This window comes from Opisthocomus hoazin, chromosome Z, assembly GCF_030867145.1.
Source record: "Opisthocomus hoazin isolate bOpiHoa1 chromosome Z, bOpiHoa1.hap1, whole genome shotgun sequence".
NCBI lineage: Eukaryota > Metazoa > Chordata > Aves > Opisthocomiformes > Opisthocomidae > Opisthocomus > Opisthocomus hoazin.
The window spans coordinates 14,834,060-14,856,338 of NC_134454.1; the positions used below are offsets into that span (position 1 = coordinate 14,834,060).

General features: G+C 45.3%; 1 protein-coding gene across 1 annotated transcript in view; it reads left to right on the forward strand.

The window, feature by feature from the left end:
- Positions 1-22,279, forward strand: part of CAMK4 (calcium/calmodulin dependent protein kinase IV) — a 190,830-nt gene that overhangs the window by 90,116 nt on the left and 78,435 nt on the right. The window contains exons 3-4 of the mRNA XM_075411737.1: positions 12,801-12,863; positions 13,508-13,590. Of these exons, the coding sequence (XP_075267852.1) occupies positions 12,801-12,863; positions 13,508-13,590 (146 nt within the window). The remainder of the gene's footprint in view (positions 1-12,800; positions 12,864-13,507; positions 13,591-22,279) is intronic.

The following is a 22,279-nucleotide window of genomic DNA, read 5'->3' on the forward strand; positions in this document are numbered from 1 at the left end:
GCAGCCAGCATTTTTGCATGTACAAGCAGAGTTTTAGGCACCCAGCAGGACAAAGGCAAGCACATAGACAGAACTTGCAGTAGTTCCATGCAAGTGTGTTCAATCTGAAGAATACGCATCAATTGACTTTATCAACTGAATATGGCCACAGATTGGAAGTGTGGACATGAGCACATGAAACAGTTGCTGTAATAATGAATAGTCTATTTTCTTTGCATTAGTGTTTTGGTTTCGGCTGCCGCCGGCAACAAAAGTGCCACGCGGCCGCCCCTCCCCCCACCGGCGTGCGGAGGAGAATGGAAAGAAAGAGGCAGAAACCGGTGGGTCGGGATAAGGGCAGTTTAACAGAACAGCAAACAGAGGGAAACAGGAACAACAACGATACAGATAAGGAGAAAACACGACAGAAACAGACCCGCTCTCTCGCACCGCACCGGCGCCGCGTCCCCCACGAGCCGCGAGTGAGTTCCCCCCACCCCGCCCCCCCCACCGGAACCCAGCGTGACGTCACATGGTATGGAATACCGGGCTCTGTTTGGCCAGGTGGGGTCAGCCCCCACCCCCCGGCTGTGCCCCTTCCTGGATTCCAGTGAAAATTAACCCTGTCCTGGCCAAACCCAGGACATTATCCACCCCTTATTCCATACCATCTACGTCATGCCCAGGTCCCCCATTGTCCAGTTGATCACCACCACTTCTCCTGTCTCCAGATATCATTCCCTTAGTCTATGGATCATCACTCTAAAGTGTCCGTTGAGTTCATTTAATCCATGACTTCGGGCTCCATCTGTCATAATGGTCTTCTGTGGCAGGGGAGGTGATGTGTGGTGATGGGCGGTCACTTGCTGCATCCGGAGCTCACGGCTGATGTATCTGGTGCGGCCCGTGCCCACAGTCTGCAGGAGATGTTGATCTTGATGAAGTTCTGGATGCCAGTTGTTGAAAACCAGGTCCAGTCCCATCATCGCTGTGCTCTGCTAGGTTTTCATCAAGAAAAGTCCATCCTTCTTTAATCTGGACGATTCTTACTATGCTACTACTGGTACAACATATAACAATTATAACAGTGATAACAGACAGTGACAGGGTTATTTAACAATTAACTTTGTACAATTTATTTATGGACTATTCTCGCCCAAAATCAAATCCCCATGAGGTACACATCGGACTTCCCCATCCTTCCGCATTACCCACCAGGTACACCCAGGTCCTTGAGCAAAAGCAATCCCGTGGACGGGTTTGCCTTTGCCCGAGGCAGGATTAACCCAAACCGTCTTCCCTAACATGTTCCGCATGTGCACTACAGGCACTTCATCCCATTCTACGGGGCGCTGAGGTTTTGACTGGGCAGGACCAGCCCGGTTGGTGGACCCTCTGGTGTTAACCAACCAGGTGGCCTTTGCTAAATGAGTATCCCAATTTTTGAAAGTCCCACCCCCCATTGCCCTCAAAGTGGTTTTTAGCAGCCCATTGTAACGTTCGATCTTTCCAGAGGCTGGTGCATGGTAGGGGATGTGATACACCCACTCAATACCGTGTTCTTTGGCCCAGGTGTCTATGAGGCTGTTGCGAAAGTGAGTCCCATTGTCTGACTCGATTCTTTCGGGAGTGCCATGTCGCCACAGGGCTTGTTTTTCCAGGCCCAGGATGGTATTCCGGGCGGTGGCATGGGGCACAGGGTAGGTTTCCAGCCATCAGGTGGTGGCCTCCACCATTGTGAGCACATAGCGCTTGCCTTGGCGGGTTTGTGGCAGTGTGATGTAGTCAATCTGCCAAGCCTCCCCATATTTATATTTTAGCCATCGTCCTCCATACCACTGAGGCTTTACCGGCTTGGCTTGCTTGATTGCAGCGCATGTTTCACATTCATGGATAACCTGTGCGATGGAGTCCATGGTCAAGTCCACCCCTCGGTCACGAGCCCATATGTATGTTGCGTCTCTTCCTTGGTGGCCCGAGGTGTCATGGGCCCACCGAGCTATAAAGAGTTCACCCTTATGTTGCCAGTCCAGATCCACATGAGCCACTTCAATCTTAGCAGCCTGATCTACCTGGTGGTTGTTTTGATGTTCTTCAGTGGCCCGACTGTTAGGGACGTGGGCGTCCACGTGACGGACTTTTACAACCAACTGCTCTAGCCGGGCAGCAATATCTTGCCACAATGGGGCAGCCCAGATAGGTTTGCCTCTGTGCTGCCAGTTGTTCTTCTTCCATTGCTGCAGCCACCCCCACAAGGCATTGGCCACCATCCAAGAGTCGGTGTAAAGATAGAGCACTGGCCACTTCTCTTGACTGGCAATGTCTAAAGCCAGCTGGATGGCTTTCACCTCTGCAAACTGGCTGGACTCACCTTCTCCCTCGGCCGTTTCCGCGACTTGTCGTGTAGGGCTCCATACAGCAGCCTTCCACCTCCACTGCTTCCCCACAATGCGACAGGACCCATCCGTGAACAGGGCATACTGTTTCTCATCTTCTGGCAGCTGGTTATACAGTGGGGCCTCTTCAGCACGTGCCACCTCCTCCTCTGGCGATGCTCCAAAATCTTTGCCTTCTGGCCAGTCCATGATTACCTCCAGAATTCCTGGGCGAATGGGGTTTCCCATTCGGGCGCGCTGGGTGACCAGCGCGACCCACTTACTCCACGTAGCATTGGTGGCATGATGCGTAGAGGGGACCCTCTCTTTGAACATCCACCCCAGGACCGGCAATCGTGGAGCTAGGAGGAGCTGTGCTTCAGTGCCGACCACTTCTGAAGCAGCTCGAACGCCTTCATATGCTGCCAGAATCTCTTTTTCAGTGGGAGTATAGCGGGCCTCGGATCCTTTGTATCCCCGGCTCCAGAACCCCAGGGGTCGACCTCGAGTCTCCCCTGGTGCTTTCTGCCAGAGACTCCAGGTTGGGCCATTCTCCCCGGCTGCGGTGTAGAGCACATTTTTAACATCTTGCCCTGACCGGACTGGACCAAGGGCTACGGCATGAACTACCTCCCGTTTAATCTGTTCAAATGCCTGTCGTTGCTCAGGGCCCCATTCAAAATCATTCTTCTTCTGGGTCATGTGGTACAGAGGACTCACAATTTGGCTGTAATTTGGGATGTGCATCCTCCAAAAACCCACAACACCCAGGAAGGCTTGTGCTTCCTTTTTGCTGGTTGGTGGAGACATAGCTGCTATTTTGTTGATGACATCCATTGGGATTTGACGGCGCCCATCCTGCCATTTTATTCCTAGAAACTGGATCTCTTGCGCAGGTCCCTTGACTTTACTTCGCTTAATGGCGAAACCGGCTTTCAGAAGGATCTGAACTATTTTCTCCCCTTTCTCAAAAACTTCCTCTGCTGTGTCACCCCATACAATGATGTCATCCATGTACTGCAGATGTTCTGGGGCTTCACCCTTTTCCAGTGCAGTCTGGATTAGTCCATGGCAAATGGTGGGACTGTGTTTCCACCCCTGGGGCAGTCGATTCCAGGTGTACTGGATGCCCCTCCAGGTGAAAGCAAACTGTGGCCTGCACTCTGCTGCCAAAGGGATGGAGAAGAATGCATTAGCAATGTCAATTGTAGCGTACCACTTGGCTGCCTTTGACTCCAGCTGATATTGAAGTTCTAGCATGTCTGGCATGGCAGCACTCAGCAGTGGTGTGACTTCATTCAGGCCACGGTAGTCTATTGTCAGTCTCCACTCTCCAGTAGATTGTCTCACTGGCCATAGGGGACTATTAAAGGGTGAGCGAGTTTTGCTGATCACTCCTTGACTCTCCAGCTGGCGGATCAGCTGATGAATGGGGAGAAGGGAGTCTCGGTTGGTACGATACTGTCGCCGGTGCACCGTTGTGGTTGCGATGGGTACCTGTTGTTCTTCAACCCTCAGCAACCCCACAACGGAAGGATCCTCCGAGAGACCAGGCAAGATGGACAGCTGTTTAATTTCTTCCGTCTCCACAGCAGCTATGCCAAAAGCCCACCGATACCCCTTTGGGTCCTTGAAATAGCCTCTCCTAAGATAGTCTATGCCAAGGATGCATGGAGCCTCGGGGCCAGTTACAATGGGGTGCTTCTGCCAGTCCTGCCCAGTGAGGCTCACTTCAGCCTCCAGTACACTCAGCTCTTGGGACCCCCTCGTCACTCCTGAAATGCAAATGGACTCTGACCCTTTGAACTCTGATGGCATTAAAGTACACTGTGCACCAGTGTCCACTAGAGCTTTATACTCTTGTGGATCTGACGTGCCAGGCCACCGAATCCACACCGTCCAATAAACATGGTTGGCCCTTTCCTCCACCTGGCTGGAGGCAGGGCCCCTCTAATCCTCGTCAGAGAATTTGCTGCTCACCTGCTGTAAAAATGACTTGGAGGTCCCCTCCAGAGGATCGGAATCAAGGTCAAACTGTCTACCTGGTCTGGAGAGCTGGCTGCTGGAAACTGGAGTGGCATTTTTCCTAACAGAATCCCCTTTTGTGATTGTTTTACCTCGCAACTCACGTACTCGTGCCTCTAGACTTGAGGTGGGTTTTCCATCCCACTTCCTCATGTCCTCTCCGTGGTCACGCAGGTAGAACCACAGGGTGCCCCGTGGTGTGTAGTCTCTGAATTCCCTCTCCTGAGCAGAGAAACGCTTGCCCCTAATAGCTGAGATGCGGGCCCGCACAGGTGGGGAGTAGGACATATCCTCTTTGAATTGCTGGAACTGCCGGGACAATTTATTCACAGCTGAGACAAGGGAGGAAGAGAGACTTTCCTCATATTGCCGGAATCTGACAGCCACCTCATCCACTGTTGGTGCCTCCTTACCTTTCCAGTCTACTATTGCCAGTGAGTTGGCATGTGAGGAGGGTGCGCTCCGCACAAACTTCCTCCACACGGATTGTGAGCACTGGAGTTCATCTGGGTCTGTGGGTACCTGCTCATCGTCTGTGTCACAGTAAACCAGCTCCCGCACAGCTAATTCCCTCAAGTACTGAATACCCCTCTCCATATTGGTCCACTTGCCAGGACAGCATACAAAATCGTCGCTGAAGGGGTACCTCTCCCTCACACCTGACAGAAGTCTCCTCCAGAGGCTGAGGATTTGTTCCTTTTTCCCAATGGTCTTGTCAATGCCCCCATCCCTGGCCAGGGATCCCAGCTGCTTGGCTTCCTTGCCCTCTAATTCCAAGGTGCTGGCCCCGTTATCCCAGCACCACAGCAGCCAGGTGACAATGTGCTCGCCTGGGTGGCGGCTGAAGTCTTTCCGCATGTCTCGCAGCTCGCCCAGGGACAGGGACCGGCTGACAGTCTCTGTCTCTGTCTCCCGTGATGACCCTGGCTCATCGTCATCCCTCCCGGAGCGATCTGCTCTCTTTGCGTCTTTCTTTAGTTTTACGGGGGCGACTGCTACCGGCACAGGTTGGTCATTGGGCTCGGTCACTGTGCCTGTGGCTGGAGCTGGGGCTGGAGCCGCTGCCGTGCCCACCGGGGGAGCTGGGACCACACCAGTGGCTGCAGCAGCCGTGGTGCCGGTCGGGGGGGCTGTGACTGCTTGCTGGGCTGGAGGGGCTGCAGGGCCGGCTGGGGGGACAGCACCAGCCGCAGTGCCTGCTGCTTCGTTTCCCCCCCTTTCCCCTTTAGGGCACTGAACAGTGTTGAACAGGGCTCAGTAGGCGTGGGCCAGACCCCAGCACGTTGCAGTGATCTGTGTCTCTCTGGAGTTCCCAGGGTGGCAGCACACTTTTTGCAGATACTTTACTAGTTTGTCCGGATCCTGTACTTCCTCAGGAGTGAGTTTAAAAAACACTGGAGGTGCCCACTGCCCTAGGTACTTGCCCATGCTGTCCCACACACCCAGCCACTCACAGCTATCCAGCCTTGGGGCAGGTCTCTGCATGACGTTCTTAACTACTTGCTTAACCCTAAACAAGACCCAAAAACCATTCAGGAGGCGGAACAAAAGGAGAGTGCTGGCCTGAGCATCCCACGGGTACTCGAAATTCTCAAAAGCTGTTAGGACCAGCCTGAGGGAAAGAGGGGGGGTGAAAGAGTGGGGGAAGGTATCCCCTTCGGTTTTCCCCACAGACTGGGTTTGATTATTCACAAGTTCTAAGACATAGGACCCGAGGTATGGAAATGATCGCAGTGCCGCATGCAAATACAAGCCTAATTTCATACACATTGACGTTATCATGTCATAAGTCGACATCGTACAGTACAGTAAAATCATAATCCTTATCCTTTTCCCCGCGATGATGAACAGCACCACAGGGAACAAGTACAGCAGGTACGGATTCAAAAACCACAGCCATCTGATGAAAGTCAGAAACATTTTTACCGGCGACTATTTTGACACAGAAAAATGCGTATAACAAAATTTAACAAAATCTATGAAAGCAGTTTTAACACTCGCTGCTCAGCCCTGCCGTTATCCCTGCCCCACGTTGGGCGCCAAATTAACTGTTTTGGTTTCGGCTGCCGCCGGCAACAAAAGTGCCACGCGGCCGCCCCTCCCCCCACCGGCATGCGGAGGAGAATGGAAAGAAAGAGGCAGAAACCGGTGGGTCGGGATAAGGGCAGTTTAACAGAACAGCAAACAGAGGGAAAGAGGAACAACAACGATACAGATAAGGAGAAAACACGACAGAAACAGACCCACTCTCTCGCACCGCACCGGCGCCGCACGCTCCCAAGCCGCGAGAGTGAGTTCCCCCCACCCCGCCCCCCCCACCGGAACCCAGCGTGACGTCACATGGTGTGGAATACCGGGCTCTGTTTGGCCAGGTGGGGTCAGCCGCCACCCCCCGGCTGTGCCCCTTCCTGGAGTCCGGTGAAAATTAACCCTATCCTGGCCAAACCCAGGACAATTAGTAATACAAATTTTCTTATGGGGGCTCAGAATAAAAATTCTCAGTGACCTGCAGAGTGAAAAGTCCCTGCTGAGTTTATGGAAGATACTGCAGGGCTGTGCAGTTACTGCTGTGCTTTATTGTATTGTTTGATGCGTTCTTCAGGGACCTCATGTTCAGCTTGAATGGAGATAGAGCCAGAATAGTCTGTGAAGCTTAAAATACAAAAAAGATGATTTGGGGCTTTTTTCTTTTTTTTTTTTAAAAAGAAATAATATTAGTCCACTAGGAGTGCGAAGGTTGCCCCTATATAAAGAGACAGCTGCTGACCTTGCTGAGAAGGTCAAGAAATGCCCCAGGAAGAACAGCCCCTAAAACTTAGGAGGAATTCGTTACTTGAGAAACTCTTATTTTCATTCAAGAAAAAAGGTCGTGCAAAGAATCAAATCACCTGAAGCAGCTGTTAAATAAATGCCTTAGCTGGAACAAAGAAGTATCCTTTCATTCAGAAGGGTCAGCTTTTTTTAATTCTGCTTTTACGCACGGTCTGCTGCCATGCTGGTTACTGAATTACACCAGAGTAACTCAGAGAGATAAACTGGGTCACGTATAAAGCACCTGTTCTCATTTGTGTGAGGATTTTTCTGTCATACCCCTTTTTGTATCCACCAAGATTCTTTAATCACTTCTGGTGAAGACTGACATCCGTATCTTGCATTGATAGACCAGCTCAGATGCATGATTTCAGCAGTACTACCCAGCTTTATACAGATGAAAATGCACATTCAGAAGTCTTTAAATTTAGAGTGTTTTTATCTTGAATTCTTGACTGGAAGACTATCTGAGAAGATATTCTATGTATGAGCTGGACAGAAACTGGATTTCCTGTTACCCAGGACATTCTGAAATGAAAAAGCAAAACTTAAAACTGTATAGAAAATAGGTACTTTGAATCTTCTTCTTGTGAAGATTTATTTAAAATCAAGGTTTAAATTCAAGCTAATTTCCTTTTTTCTTGAAACCTTTCAAAGAACCTGGATAACCAAGCGGCCCTATGTGTAGTTGTGACAGTTGGTAACAGACCTTTTAGACTACCAGGGAATCAGCAGTTCTGCTTGTGGGTAGTCTGTGTCTGCATAGGTGGTAATATTTCAGCTTAACAGTGAGAAGACAAAATAATGGCAAAGTTATAAATGGTAATTAGCAATTGACTCCATAAAATACAGAAAGGGTTGGGCTGCAGAGCAGTTACTTTAGCTGAGATGAACATAAAAATTGTTTCTTGGAAGCACTTTTAATAGAGTGTGATGGCAAGCCAACAATGATTTGCAGCATGCTCCCTGTAAATGCAGAGAAATAAGTGCTCAGAGCCTGACCTGCTAGTTTGGGAAAGCATTCATTGCTCAAATTAGAGGTGTTCATGTGAGTCAGTAAGTGGGTTATTAAATAAGGAGCTGTGCAGAGCTGGGGTGAACAGCCTCGCTGAGGTGGGCAGTGCTGTGAAGCTCCTCAAGAGCTGTTTGCACTGACTGCTTCACACCACTTGCCTGGGCACAGTAGTAACACCCAACCTGCATGGTGGTCACACCTGGCCAGATGTTCCCCTCCATGTCGACAGCACCCTAGGCGAGCAGGGAATCAGAGACTGCACTTGGAATATGGGGAATTGCTCTGCTTCTTGCTCTCTGCCAAGTTAAAGGGGGTCTGTACATCTGTTGGCCACCTGTTTTCAGGATGGTGTTGCATATTGCAAGGCAGCAGCTGGATTAATCTGTTTACAGTGACAGTTAGTTTTATCTTGTTTCATTTAATTCAGACAGAAGCAACACTTCTACATCTCAGGGGTGTGTAGCATCACTCCACATCACCATTTCAGGGCATGGAAACATGGGAGAATCTCAGCTTTTATTCAGGATTTTTCCAGCCCTTTCTCTTGTCAAAATACTCTGAAATTTATAAATGAGAAATACACTGATTAGACACCTAGTGCTACTTCAGTGCCTGACTGGTATCAAATTTCAAAGACGCAATGTTTGTAGACACATACCTATAAAATATATAAATGCCTACTTCTAGAGAAGTAAAATAACTGCAGAGACATAATACTAGGAATAATCCAGGAATAGTTACCTTTTTAATGTAAATGCTGTAATACAAATTAAGAGTGTGGATGTTTTCATTCACCCAAACTTGCAGATGTGGTCGTAACTTCCTGGGCCTTGGTTACGTGAAATACTCTGTTAATGCTGTTAAGGCTGTGTCCATCTGTCTGTAAACAGGATGTATCGTGGCAGTTTTGAGTGCACACAGCGTGCTACCATTTGTATAGTGATCTCCGGTAACACCGCAAGGCCGCTCGTCGGGCTGCAGTACAGATAGACATTTCAGTTCAGCGCACTGGGTTCTTGGACTGGCTCTTGCTCCCACGTTCATATCGCTGGTTCTTTGCTGCTGCAGGCAGTTTGTCTAGTTAGAATAAAGCCGGCATGCAGATGCTTACCTGTGCTACACTCACAGCTTCTGGTTTGCTTACCAAAGCCCGCTGTGGATCACTGAAAGCCACAGCACGAGGCAGGTCTGTATTGCACCTACAAGCAGTTCTTGCAGATCTGCTGCAGCTTAGTGCTTCATGTGGATGTCTCCACAGGTAAGCTGTAGAAGTGTATAGATGCGAGTTTTAATAATTACAGGCTATCTAGCAAGTTTGTTTGGTTTTCTTGGTCTACGGACAGTGAAGTCTTCATTGCCTAGGGTCAGTGGTAAAGAACTGATAAATAACCATTTCAGGATTACCTGGCAAATGAATTCTCAAATTGACAGGGATGTACCACAGCAGAAAGCTGCTTCATAGGCCTATCACAGAAAATGCCTCCCGATTGACCTCAGTTTAAAGTTTGCCAACAGAAAATACAGCCCAGTAAAACCGCAACAGTGTTAAAATCACCCGACCAACCAAGCATGCTCTAGTCCGTTTAGCATAGTTTAAAAGCAAAGAATAAATGAAACTTGTAGAAGAGTAATCATTAAACTAGTGGAACCAGGAGACATCTGGAAGCTAACATCTGACTGCTTTTTCTCTTCACAAATAAACCAGTACTGCTGACCTTATTATTCTTGACTGCGATATACTCAAAAAGGTCTCAACTGATGCTCCTGTGAGTAATGTTAATTTAAGGAAACCGCAGATAAATGGTTACATATTGTACTGCATATCTAAATTGCATCCGAAGAGGAGGAGACAAAATTAACACAGTGTTGCAGCCTCATTTTGGTCAGTTATTACAAGTCAGACCACTGTATTTGACCAAGTCAAACATACTTGATTTGCCCAAACGTTAGTGGCAGTAGGATGTTTTGGTTAAAGTATCCAAGTTTTAGAATTTGTTACTCTAGCAACATACGCTATAGAGTGAAATGCCTGACTGTCATCCTATCAAATAATTTCTGTCAGGAAGACAAGTCGATGAATTGCTGATAATCCTTCCCAAACTAAAAATAGGCGAAGTTTGGCCCTGATAGAGAATCACAGAATCATAAAATGGTTTGGATTGAAAGGGACCTTATAGATCATCTAGTTCCAACCACCCTGCCATGGGCAGGGACACCTTCCACTAGACCAGGTTGCTCAGAGCCCCGTGTTGGTGGCAGGAGCAGGTACCTAAAAATTCAAGACACTAAGACGGCAAAATACGCCAGAGAAACACTTAAGAGTGTTGCATATTTATAAGCATCCTGGAAAATGGCTATTGGGAAGCATGCATGTATAAGTGATATGAATTGTTCCAGAGTGCAAGCAGTAGTGTATGTAGTCGTGGCATTTCATTAGAGAGAGCCTGTTTTATCACGTTTATTTTCTTACCTTCTCCTACACTTAGTACAGAGCTATATCAACACTTACCTTGTTTCAGCTCCTTCCAACAAAATGTACCTACTTATATATCTCCCTGGAAGTGCTCAAGGCCAGGTTGGAGAGAGCTTTGAGCAGCCTGGTCTAGTGGAAGGTGTCCCTGCCCATGGCAGGGCTGGTTGGAACTTGGTGATCTTTAAGGTCCCTTCCAACCCAGACCATTCTGTGATGATTCTGTGAAAACAGTCCAAACAGGTATTACTCTCTGAATCACCAGGAGCCCTTGCTACTGAGTGGTGAGCTTTGGATCTTCTGGCTGTGTGCTTGCACTCACAAAAGTAATGCAGAGTTGAATTACAGGGCTGATGCGAAGGGAATGTTGAAACCAAGTAAGACCACAGGCTGGAGCTTACAGCATTTTAGGAAAACTGCACAGGAGACCATTCTTCAAACCTGCTGCTCAGTTTTTGTGTAGCAGATGAGTAGAGAAACACTTGCATTTGGAGTAGAAGGGAAACAAGTTTATAAAGCCTATGATGATTGCAGAGCTCAAGGGGTCCTGTATTTGATCCCAAAGCAGGCATTTTCCTTTGAAGATGTAGTTATTGACTATGTTCTTTACCTCCAACGAGGTGTTCACGTGATGGAATATTTCATTCCTCTTTGACTTTTGCTTTCTGCTGCTTCTTACATGCACCAAATCTGTCTGAAGTTGTTTCTGCTTTCTTTCATTTTGCTTTCTGGCAGAGCCACTAAAAGAGGTTGAATGTCAGTGAGTTCAAAGAAATCCCTAAGATCTCTGGTTCTGCACTCATTTACACCACTGTCGGAGCACTGTGGCATTACTATCCTGAAATCATTCCTGACTGATTGACACAAGAGGAGAATAAAATTCTGCCTATTCTCTAGTTCTGAATGTGACTGATACTCGGATTTTATTGTTGTTGGAAAAAGATAAAATACTGAGAAGTACATCTGTTCTTTCAGGTGACAGAAAAAAGAGATAATGTTTTAAGCATGTCTTCCTCACTAAGATTTTGAAGGTAGTTTTAAAGGTTCATGTATTATGACTGTTCGTTTCCCATGTGATGTAAAAAAATAAAAAGAAAAACCAAACGTGTTTCATGAAAAGCCTCCACTAATAAAACACACAATGACTCCCCAAAATGTTCTGCTTGATGTCATCTGTGTCATCAGTTTGGAAACAGATAGTGGCTTAGCTTACTGACTCTCATTCATTTCATAGCCCCTGAGATGAAGAGTACTGTGAAAGAAATACATTTATAATTGTCATCAGTGTAAGATTCCTCTGGGGTTTGTGAGAATATTTGCAAGCCAGTTTCTTCATAAATGTATTAATTACCTTAGCAACATAAAAGCTTGCAGAATTTGCTTACAAGCATTTTCCTTTCTTGCTTGCTTAAGCACTGAAGTTCAGGGGAAGCTGCAGTTGTCCTTCCTGAATGAAGTAGTCTCTAGTTCTGCAACACGTGAGAAATGACCAATGTCCCTCAAGAGGTCATAGGTTGTGCCTAGATTCTTAAAGACTGCCATCTGAGAAGAGAACAAAAGGGAAGGACTAACGCTGTCAAAGGTTTAACCTAGCAGACAGCTTTTTGCATTAGTAGACCATTGTTAGATGTATCTGACGCAAGCTGTAGTTAAACCTTACACTGTGTGGCTAAGGGTGTTTGACCTTTGGATCACTTTTTTGTTGTAAGCGGTGTGTTACACTGCTTTGATATGCACATCCTATGTGCAGAAACCTTCTTCCAGTACAGCTGCTGGCATAAACTGAACAAACATAAGTATCAATAGACAAGGGCAGAACTTGAGTAGAAATAGGAATTTTAGCACCTTTTTCAGATGTCTTTACTATATGCTACTTCCTCTGTGAATTACATATACATTTCTAACCATTTTGCTAGATGCAGGTGTTTTTCTGGTACGCTGTGTGTCTCATGCTGAAGGAAAATTATGCCTTGCAGTGTATTTGGCTTGTGCGTTTCACATCCCCTTGTTCTCCTAGGAGATCTAGAAATGCTGTTCATACGTGTTTTCCTGTGATGCTGCTAGAAGTTTCTATGGTGAACATAGAAATAAATTTTTCACTGATTCCCTCTCCACTTTTAATCAGGTAGACAAGAAAATTGTCCGCACAGAAATTGGAGTTCTTCTTCGCCTTTCGCATCCAAACATTGTAAGTTTAGCCTTGTTCTTCCTTTCCACGTTTTTTTCTTTAAAAAAAAAAAAATTCTTCCTGTTCCTGAGAGATTACTGTTGTGGTTCACCTATACAGACTTGTGAGACTCCTGGATTAGAGCTTTGGGTTCTCCTCATGACCACATTAGCAGCTGATTATGGAAGACTGTTGAATTATACTTACACTTTAAAATAAATTATTGATCTTCTGACAGAGTTGAGTGAGAAACTATGCAAAGAAGTTCTGTAAATGAAAGGGGAAGTTGCTGCTGTCAGTCCTGGAAGGGTGGGGAAGGTCTTACGTTCAGTAACTCTGAAAGACTGGCAATCAGGTGTTCACAAACGCTAATGAAAGCAGCTGCTTAAACTCCTGTGTTACACAGAGGTTGCTGAGATATGAGGAGTATGAAAATAACAAAAAAAAAAGGGAATGCAAAGGGAAGAAAGCTAGGAAAAAGAAAAGGAGGGTGGGAGAGAACATGCATAAAAACTTTCTGAACCGCACGGTAAATGATGCACCATATTCAGTTGTTACTATCCTCTGCTTTATTGACTGTGGTCTGTTTCCTGCTGGTGGTCCGGTGATATGGTCAGTAAGAAGACAAATAAGCAAAATGAATCCTGTTTGTCATCTTTTACCAGATAAAACTGAAGGAGATATTTGAGACCCCTACAGAAATCAGTCTTGTTCTGGAATTGGTCACTGGTGGCGAACTATTTGACAGGTAAGTTACCTGTACGCACCTCGCTTTGTACCTTCCCCAGTGATGTTACAGTCCATATTTCTTCTGTGCATTGAATTCATCTCTTAGTGATTACTGGAATTATTTCATCAACATATGTTTTTATTCATATCAGTAAATATCTGCAGGAATTGGCTTAACAATATGTTGGAAATGTGATTATCAGGGGATTTTTTTTGAAACATAAGTTGAAAATGGAGTAAATTGTTGGTAAATTCTGAAGAGCACACATTGTTGAAGGAAGGTGCTCAGCAGATGCATAGCATCAGAGTGTGCTGCAGCAGACAAAAGGCAGGAAAACCTGGCAAAATCGCATTAACAGGGCAACATAAAATATGGTAGGTGGCAATCACCCTGCCAGGAGGATAGTGTTATGTCAGACAAAAATTTGGTCAGCAGAGTAACAAGAAAGAAATACTATTTGGTCTTCATTGTGTTTATGAAACCTTTGTTTTATGCAAGACAGCTACTGAATTCTGAAGGTATTAATCATGAAGCTGCACATACTTGTGATATAGGTGTATGTGCATAAAGCAAAATAATTCTGCAGTAGTGTTGTGGTGACATTTTTACTGGTAAGGATTTGGTTTTTTTAGAGCAAGAGAAGATACAAAAAGCATTTGATACTGTCATGAGTGAGTCAATTAATTCACAAGCATTGGTGATTTCCAGCTCATGCAGGGACATGATCTGCCCCTCTGCTCTGCTCTGGTGGGACCCCACCTGGAGTCCTGCATCCAGCTGTGGAGCCCTCAGCACAGGAAAGACATGGAGCTGTTGGAGCTGGTCCAGAGGAGGCCACAAAAATGATCCGAGGGCTGGAACACCTCTCCTGTGAAGAAAGGCTGAGAGAGCTGGGGCTGTTCAGCCTGGAGAAGAGAAGGCTGCAGGGAGACCTTAGAGCAGCCTTCCAGTACCTGAAGGGGCCCTACAGGAAAGATGAGCAGAATCTTTTTAGCAAGGCCTGTTCTGACAGGGCAAGGAGTAATGGTTTTAAACTAAGAGAGGGTACATTTAGACTGGATATAAGGAGGAAATTTTTTACAATGAGGGTGGTGAAACACTGGCACAGGTTGCCCAGAGAGGTGGTGGAGGCCCCATCCCTGGAAACATTCAAGACCAGGTTTGACGGGGCTCTGGGCAATCTAGTTTAGTTAAAGATGTCCCTGCTCACTTCAGGGGGGTTGGACTAGATGAGGTCTAAAGGCCCCTTCCAACCCAAAACGTTCTATGTTTCTGTGATTCTAATGACAGGTTATTTAATCCTCCTTCTTCTGTAATTAAAGTGTAGTATTTTAGAGGACAGTTACACAAATATGCATCAAAGATTTAGTCTTAAAGCATCTTTGTCTTGAGAAGTCAAAGACATGCTTCTTTTTTGAACCGTGGTCATAGCTACAACCTTGAGATGAACTATTTCTGAACAATAATAACAAAAGCAACTCCTCATGTAACATCTTTAGTTCAACAGAAGAAGGGTGCATACTCTCTTGGTACTCAGCCAAAGAAATCAGGAGAAATGTGCTGCAAGTTAAACAACCAGTGAGCACCCAGTCCTGGGCTAAAGAGGACCCTGCTCAAGATGCCTTGCCTTTCATGTAGCCCTTTACATATTCACGTGGTTTCAGACTGGGTGGTTTTTAGGAAGACTGGATACTTTACAGGAGTCTGTGATGAGAAAGGAAAACACATATATGCCAGTGAAATGGAATGAATTCCGTCTGAATGTGAGGAAGAATTTCTTCCCTCTGAGGGTGACAGAGCACTGGAACAGGTTGCCCAGGGAGGCTGTGGAGTCTCCTTCTCTGGAGATATTCAAGACCCGCCTGGACAAGGTCCTGTGCAGCCTGCTGTAGGTGACCCTGCTTCGGCAGGAGGGTTGGACTAGATGACCCACAGAGGTCCCTTCCAACCCCGAACATTCTGTGATTCTGTGATTCTGTGAAATCGTTGGTTCCTGAGCAGCAACCATCTGTGTGGTAGAAGAACTGAAGATAAAAGACTCCATGGGCTCCAGGATGGGGAAATGCGTTATTTGATTGAACTAGGATTTAATATTACAACATTTGCAAAGTTCTGTAATCTGTACTCAGCATTGATTGTGGAATTTGAGCTCTCAGATTGCTCTGTCCCCCGAATTGTATGCTTAATCCAGTGGTTTGGCTACGATGAGCTGTCTGGCATTGCCTGATGAGAAGTCACTTACCAGAATTGCAGTGCCCCCTTGTGATGCTGCGAATGAGCACTAATGCTGTGGAGGTCTTCTGAATTCAGCATTCTCCTTTTCCCCATATACAGCAGAACTGAAAACTTTGGCAATAGAATCCTCGCTGATCTGTGATTTGGAAAAAAAACCACCAGTGAAACAAAACCCACAAAAAGCTATTTTCAGCTATTAGTCTAGCAATAAGAGTATTACTGCACTCTCAACCTTAAACCAAAAATAATTTAACAGAAATACGCCGTCAAGGTATTTTGCACTAGTCATTCCAATTCAGCATTGGCTGTCGCTTTCCTCTCTTTCAGGTGGGCTGGCACTTCCGTTGTGCTGTACAGTGGCTGCCCTCGGAGTCTTACTGAGGGTAAATTTAGCCTTTTGCATTAGGGCAGACTTCCCCTCTCATACTTAATCTTTTCATTCCATACATCTTTTTGTCATGCGTGAAGGAGATTTCCTGACTTACAGAGAGGCCTTGTGCGTTCTTCCCTCTGTGCTTGCATGATTTCTACCCCGGGAGAAAGCAAAACAACTCTGGAAAATCTCCTGCTGGGCAGTGGGGTTGTGTCAGATGCGGAAGGAGAGCTTGACACTGTTTTGAGATCCACCCTATGGTTGTCCGCAACACAAGACAATGTACAGAGAGCATGTGGGCAAGCAGGACCCCAGTATGGCCAGGGACCACCTGAAGGGTTTGGATAACCTTATGTGCTTGGTGCACAGCTACGTGACTCTGTAAATCACCATCCATAAGCAGGCAGCAAAGCAACTTTTTTACTCTGGAGGAGTCACTCTTATGCCTCTTTCAAATTAGCTGTCAGTAAATGATATGACTAGATCTGTTACGCAAATGCATCTGCTCTCTTTACTGTGAACATCTTCATTGCTGTTACTGCTAATTCTGGTAGCATGCTAGTACTTCTTATATCAACTGTTTTATTGCTCTAATCTTCTGCCATCCCAAATGTCCATTCGTCTTTTGAACAGTGTGTGAGCTGCAGACGAGTAAGCTCTTTCACATACACATTCCCCTTACCATGAAGATGATTTTTTAAATACCCAAGATCTGATTAGTTTTCTAGAATCCTATTAGCATTGTTGGTGCACTGCTTGTTTCGTGCCACTCTAACATAAAAGTTCTGGGTGGTAAAATTATTCACTTCCTTCACCATATTTAATGTTTCTGTCAGATCATCCACGGTTTTGCTAAAATGAGCTTCCATTATGACAATTTTTCAGTTGTGTTACCCAAAAGCAGATCAATTCAAACAAAAGTATCAGTTATACATCTGAGTTAATACAGCTGAAATCAGGTTAGTTTTGCTGTGTTTTTAGAAAGAAATCTGGTTTGCACACTTCATAAATCATATTGTAGGTCATATCCTTACATATAATATTCCACCATCCCAAACCCAATAAATAAAACTCTACGCTTAACTGGAGAAGTTTCTATAAACTAGAATATTTATTGCCAGTTTGCCTGATGATTTTTGCCAACCCAGTAAGTGAGCAGTGACAAAGGGCTTTTCACAGAATCATGGAATGGTAGGCATTGGAAGGGACCTCTGGAAATCATCTAGTCCAACCTACCTGCCAAAGCAGGGTCACCCGACCCACCCTGACATCTGTTGGAGGGACAACACAGCAGGGCACAAGCAATCCAGGAGGTTCCTGGACTGCATTGGTGACAAATTCCTCCTCCAAGTGAGAAAGGAGCCCACAAGGAGAGGTGCGATGCTGGACCTTATTCTCCCCAACAAGGAGGGGCTGGTGGGGAATGTGAAAGTCAAGGGCAGCCTTGGCTGCAGTGACCATGAAATGGTGGAGTTTAAGATCCGTAGGGCAGCGAGGAGGGTGCAAGCTCACTACCCTGGGCTTCCAGAGAGCAGACTTTGGCATCTTCAGGAACCTGCTTGGTAGAATACCACGGGATAAAGCCCTGGAGGGAAGAGGGGCCCAAGAAAGCTGGTCAGTATTCAAGTGTCACCTCCTCCAAGCTCAGGAGCGGTGCATCCGGACCAAGAGGAAGTTAGGCAGAAACACCAGGAGGCCTGCATGGATGAACAAGGAGCTCCTGGCCCAACTCAGCAGAAGAAGGAGGCCTACAGAGGATGAAAGCAAAGACAGGTAGCTTGGGAGGAATACAGAGAAATCGTCCTAGTAGCCAGGGAGCAAATTAGGAAAGCTAGAGCCGTGACAGAATTAAATCTGGCCAGGGATGTCAGAGAGAACAAGAAAGCCTGCTGTAGGTATGTCAGTGAGAGAAGGAAGCCTGGGGAAAGTGTGGGCCCTCTCTGGAAGGAAGCTGGAGACCTGGTTACCCGGGATGTGGGGAAAGCTGAGGTGCTTAACGACTATTTTGCCTCAGTCTTCAACAGCAAGTGCTCAGATTGGTCAAGCATGAATTGTGACAGACCAATGGACAAACTGACCAAGACAGAGAGAAAACTGCAGTCGGTCTAAATTAACTGAGATTCTAGTTCTTTCCAAATGCCATGTCTCCAGCTCAGTGCTGACACACATGACTGTGACATTTGGCCCTCCTCTTTCATTCCTGCATGTTTAAGACAGACATGCATGGTTGAAATGCATTTAAACCATCAGTGTTTTGACACAGTTCCAAGGGATGACCCTCTGGTATGGCTCTGAGCATCCTAGTAGTGGTGTGCCCATGGCACGCAGCCATGTTTGTCATGATGCCACAATACTGAGGGCAGGCTGCTGCCACACCAGTCCTCACTGGGGCAGGAGCTAGGTGAAAAACGAAAACCCAGAATTAGCACAGTTGTTCAAATGCACAGCAGAGTTGTTAGGGTGCAACTCTAACATTTGAACTGTCTTTGAAGGACCACGTTTCCACTACGCTTGTAGATATGAAGTTTCAGGACTAGGAGCAAAGTGGCAGGCAACGGTCAATTTTCATCCCTCTCTTGCATCTTCCTTCTCACCTCATCTTCTTATGAAGAGCATCACAAGAGCCATAGTTCAGACCATAGACAATCTTTTACACAAGAAGTTTGAGTTATGGAAGGACATAATGAAATTTGGGTTTATTAGGTTTTTGAATGACATATTGTGCATACAGAATAAAGTTGTAAGCCTTACGTGGATACTTCTAAAAGGCAGATTTATAATCAGAAATCTTCTCTCCATTTCAGCTCTTCTTCATTTAACAGGAGAAAGCTAGAGGCAGAGTTAATGGCATTAACCCTCTGTGTGCTTTCAGATAGATAGGACTGAATTGGAGCTCAAATAAATGGAATCAAACATTTTAATATGAATTGAAGACCACAGTGGAAAAAAGGTCTAAATGCCTGACCGTAAGGGAATGTATAATAAATTGACACCACAAAAATTTCTGTAGTCTTCCTGGAAAAACAATAGACTCATTTATATATATATATCTTGACTCGCTTCCATTTCAGATTTCATATCATTTCCTCTGAAATAGAGATTCAAGCTAATACTGTCTTCCTTTATGGACCGTACATTAACAAAAATGTTAATTACTTGTTCTAAAGAACTTGCATTTTTTTAAGAGATGTGGGAATGGTTACCTCTTATGGACAGAATTTCCTGCAGCCTTCCCAGGCTTCAGGCACACCTTCTTGTTTCTGCTTATGGAAATTAGAACTGCTAAGCGACATCAAAAAGAGTAAAGGAATTAAAGAGTCACTGAAGTGGGGGTCCTTTATAAACCAGTGGCAGCGGAACGTCTCTTATGTGTTTCTGAGCACTGGTCTCATTATGCGATGGCGGTCTGTCTCCTGGACAGGGGTCAGAGCAGTCCTTTGGACTCTGTGTTTCACACAAGCAAGTTACAGTCCCCTCACTCAGGACTGGCAAAAAAAAAAAAAAGAGGTCTGACTTGACTACACCAACTCTGCCCTATTTTCTGAAATCAGAAGACAACACACAAATTAGCCCTGGTAAAAGTGCTCCTTGATGTCATAATAGCTCATTTGGTGTCTCTTGATTTCAGCTGAAGTAAAGATAAAATCCACTAATTTAACAATAAAGAAGTGTGCGGGAATGCTTATTTGTAGCCTTTCCAGTGTAATTTGATATTTCCTTCCTGTACAGAGTTGTAATAATGCCTTTACACTTTTTTTGTGGTCAGCACCTTGTTTTCTGTCACTGGACAGCGTTACTCTAAGTCAGTATTTACTGACTACAATATTCTCTTCAAGATGAGAAATACAAATGACTTTTTGTAAATGTTTCTGCATAGGATACTGCTTACGGTGTGGTCAGTGTATACACTTAGAATTAGGTGAAACACCAGGCACCAGAGGAAAGACACTTGGGGCTTTAAATGACTAAACAACTCAAGCAACAACGATGGTGCAACTGTAATATTGGCTGGCTTCCTGACACTCTGTAAGTGTGAACTGATGTGACATTAAAGCTTGCCTGGTTCTTAAGTCCACCGTGGAAGGCTTTTTACTTAAAACGTTTTAATTTAAAATGTCCCCTTGCCTTTTTTTGTTATTGCTCAAGATAACTTTGCAGGAATTGTTAGCATAGGTGTGTCCTAGCTGGGACCAGCCTGTATGTTGCTGGCCTGTTCTGGGAACTGAGCAAGCCTTTTGGGCATAGGACACATCAGTGCCTGTGAAGCTCTTTAGTTTGTTCGGTGTTGTTAATACTGAGACTTCTTGTGATTAGAGTATCTCTGACATACATATTCTTGGTTTGCTGCCACAGCCTCACCACTGTAATATAAACATACATGGTCTGGATGCCAAGTAAACTAGGAGAGATACACCTGTTAAATAAAATAGGAAGCTCATTGAGCCTTAGCTGATTTCCTCAATGATTAATAAATTTAGCTTTCATATTTGTTTAAAATGCAGAGAGGTGTTAACAGGTCACAAGCTGAGGTACATATACCTACAGCCTATATAGCCGTAGCCTACATATATGTATACAGGAAGTCTTTGACTGACCCAAGTCAAATGATGTGTCTTCTATGCCTTGATTCAACACCTTTCCCGCAATCATAAGATCACTTTGGATGTGCTTTGTATGTTTTGTTTCTCATTGCTTTTTCTATGTACACTATGACAAAAGTATAAAGGGAAGCCAAAATGTTTTAGGAAGAAGTACAGTTATGCTAAATATTCAAAGCACCAAAATACTTCTCCTAAATGATAACGAAGTTGATTTTTTTTATGAAAGCCTGGAAAGCAAATCCTTTTCAGATAATGTATTTCTTAGTTTGACATTTAACTTTAGCTGCTGGAGTAAGGAATGTAACACACACCCATGCACTGTAAGAGGTGCCAAGGCCGGCAAGGGAGGACTGAAACAGGTGAACCTGAAATAATCCTGAACCGAATAATGATAATGTGAGTACTCTTACAAATTGTGACATACAGGGATATAAGCACAATGTATGTTATGCAAGCAGTGCCCAGTTTAATAATTTGGTAGCCATTTGTTTCAGTCTTATTTCGAAGTAAGCGATGTGCCATAGTGAACTCCGGGGCAATGTGTCTGAAATGTCATTGCAGCTGCAGCTGTGCTGGTTTGGCATGGAGGGCTGAAGCGGGCAGACTGTTCACCTGAGCTCAGGCAATATCCTTCAGCCATCCTCAGGGGTCCAGGGTTTTGGGGTTTGTTGCTTAAACAGCTCTGTAATCTTCTTATGTAGCCTATTCCAGCGGCTCTCCAACCTGGTAATTAAATTCGGCTTCAATATTAGGAAAAATTTTCTTTCTGCAAATATGGCCAAATCTGTTTGCCTTGTCCCCAGCAGGTGGAGAGAAAGTGATTACTTCCATCTTAATAGCAAACTCTCATGGAGTGGAGGACAGCAGAAGACTGTATGTTCACAGTCCCTGCAACCTTTCATCCCCACTTGTGTTTTCTGTGTCTCAATTACTGTCCATTGAACTTCCTCCACATTCCCACAACTTTCTTATAATGTGGTGCCCATAGCTAGACAAAGAAAGCCAGTGGAAGCCTCAATGGTTCTTGACAGGGTGGCTTCATCAGTGCTGTCAGTGCTGCTCTTTATCCCTCCCCAGGCCACTGCGTCCTTAGCAAGCTGCCAGTGATCCTTCTCTTTGCCCCCTCCCTGTTGCTTACCAGACAGGAGCTGTGAAATGCTGAAGTAATTCAGTTCGTCGTGTTGCCTCACACAGTCAGTTACACAGAAACCTTTGTTTGAGAGAGAAGTTTGAGCTGCTAGTGCTTGAGCACGGTGGTTTGACAACCTCTAGAAACAAAGACTATTATTTTAAAAAATGTCTGCTGAAATTAAGTTCCTGAAATATGATCCTGTCTTTTTGAAGATGGTGGCCACTGAACTATTCTTACTAATTTCACTGCGGCCACCTGACTGATTGCTGCTTTTAAAGGTGTAGCCATTTATTCAGTCTTGCCCAGGCTTTTAATGTATAATTCGTGATATTCCTGTGAGATTTTTTCTGGTTCTGTGGGTGCTAT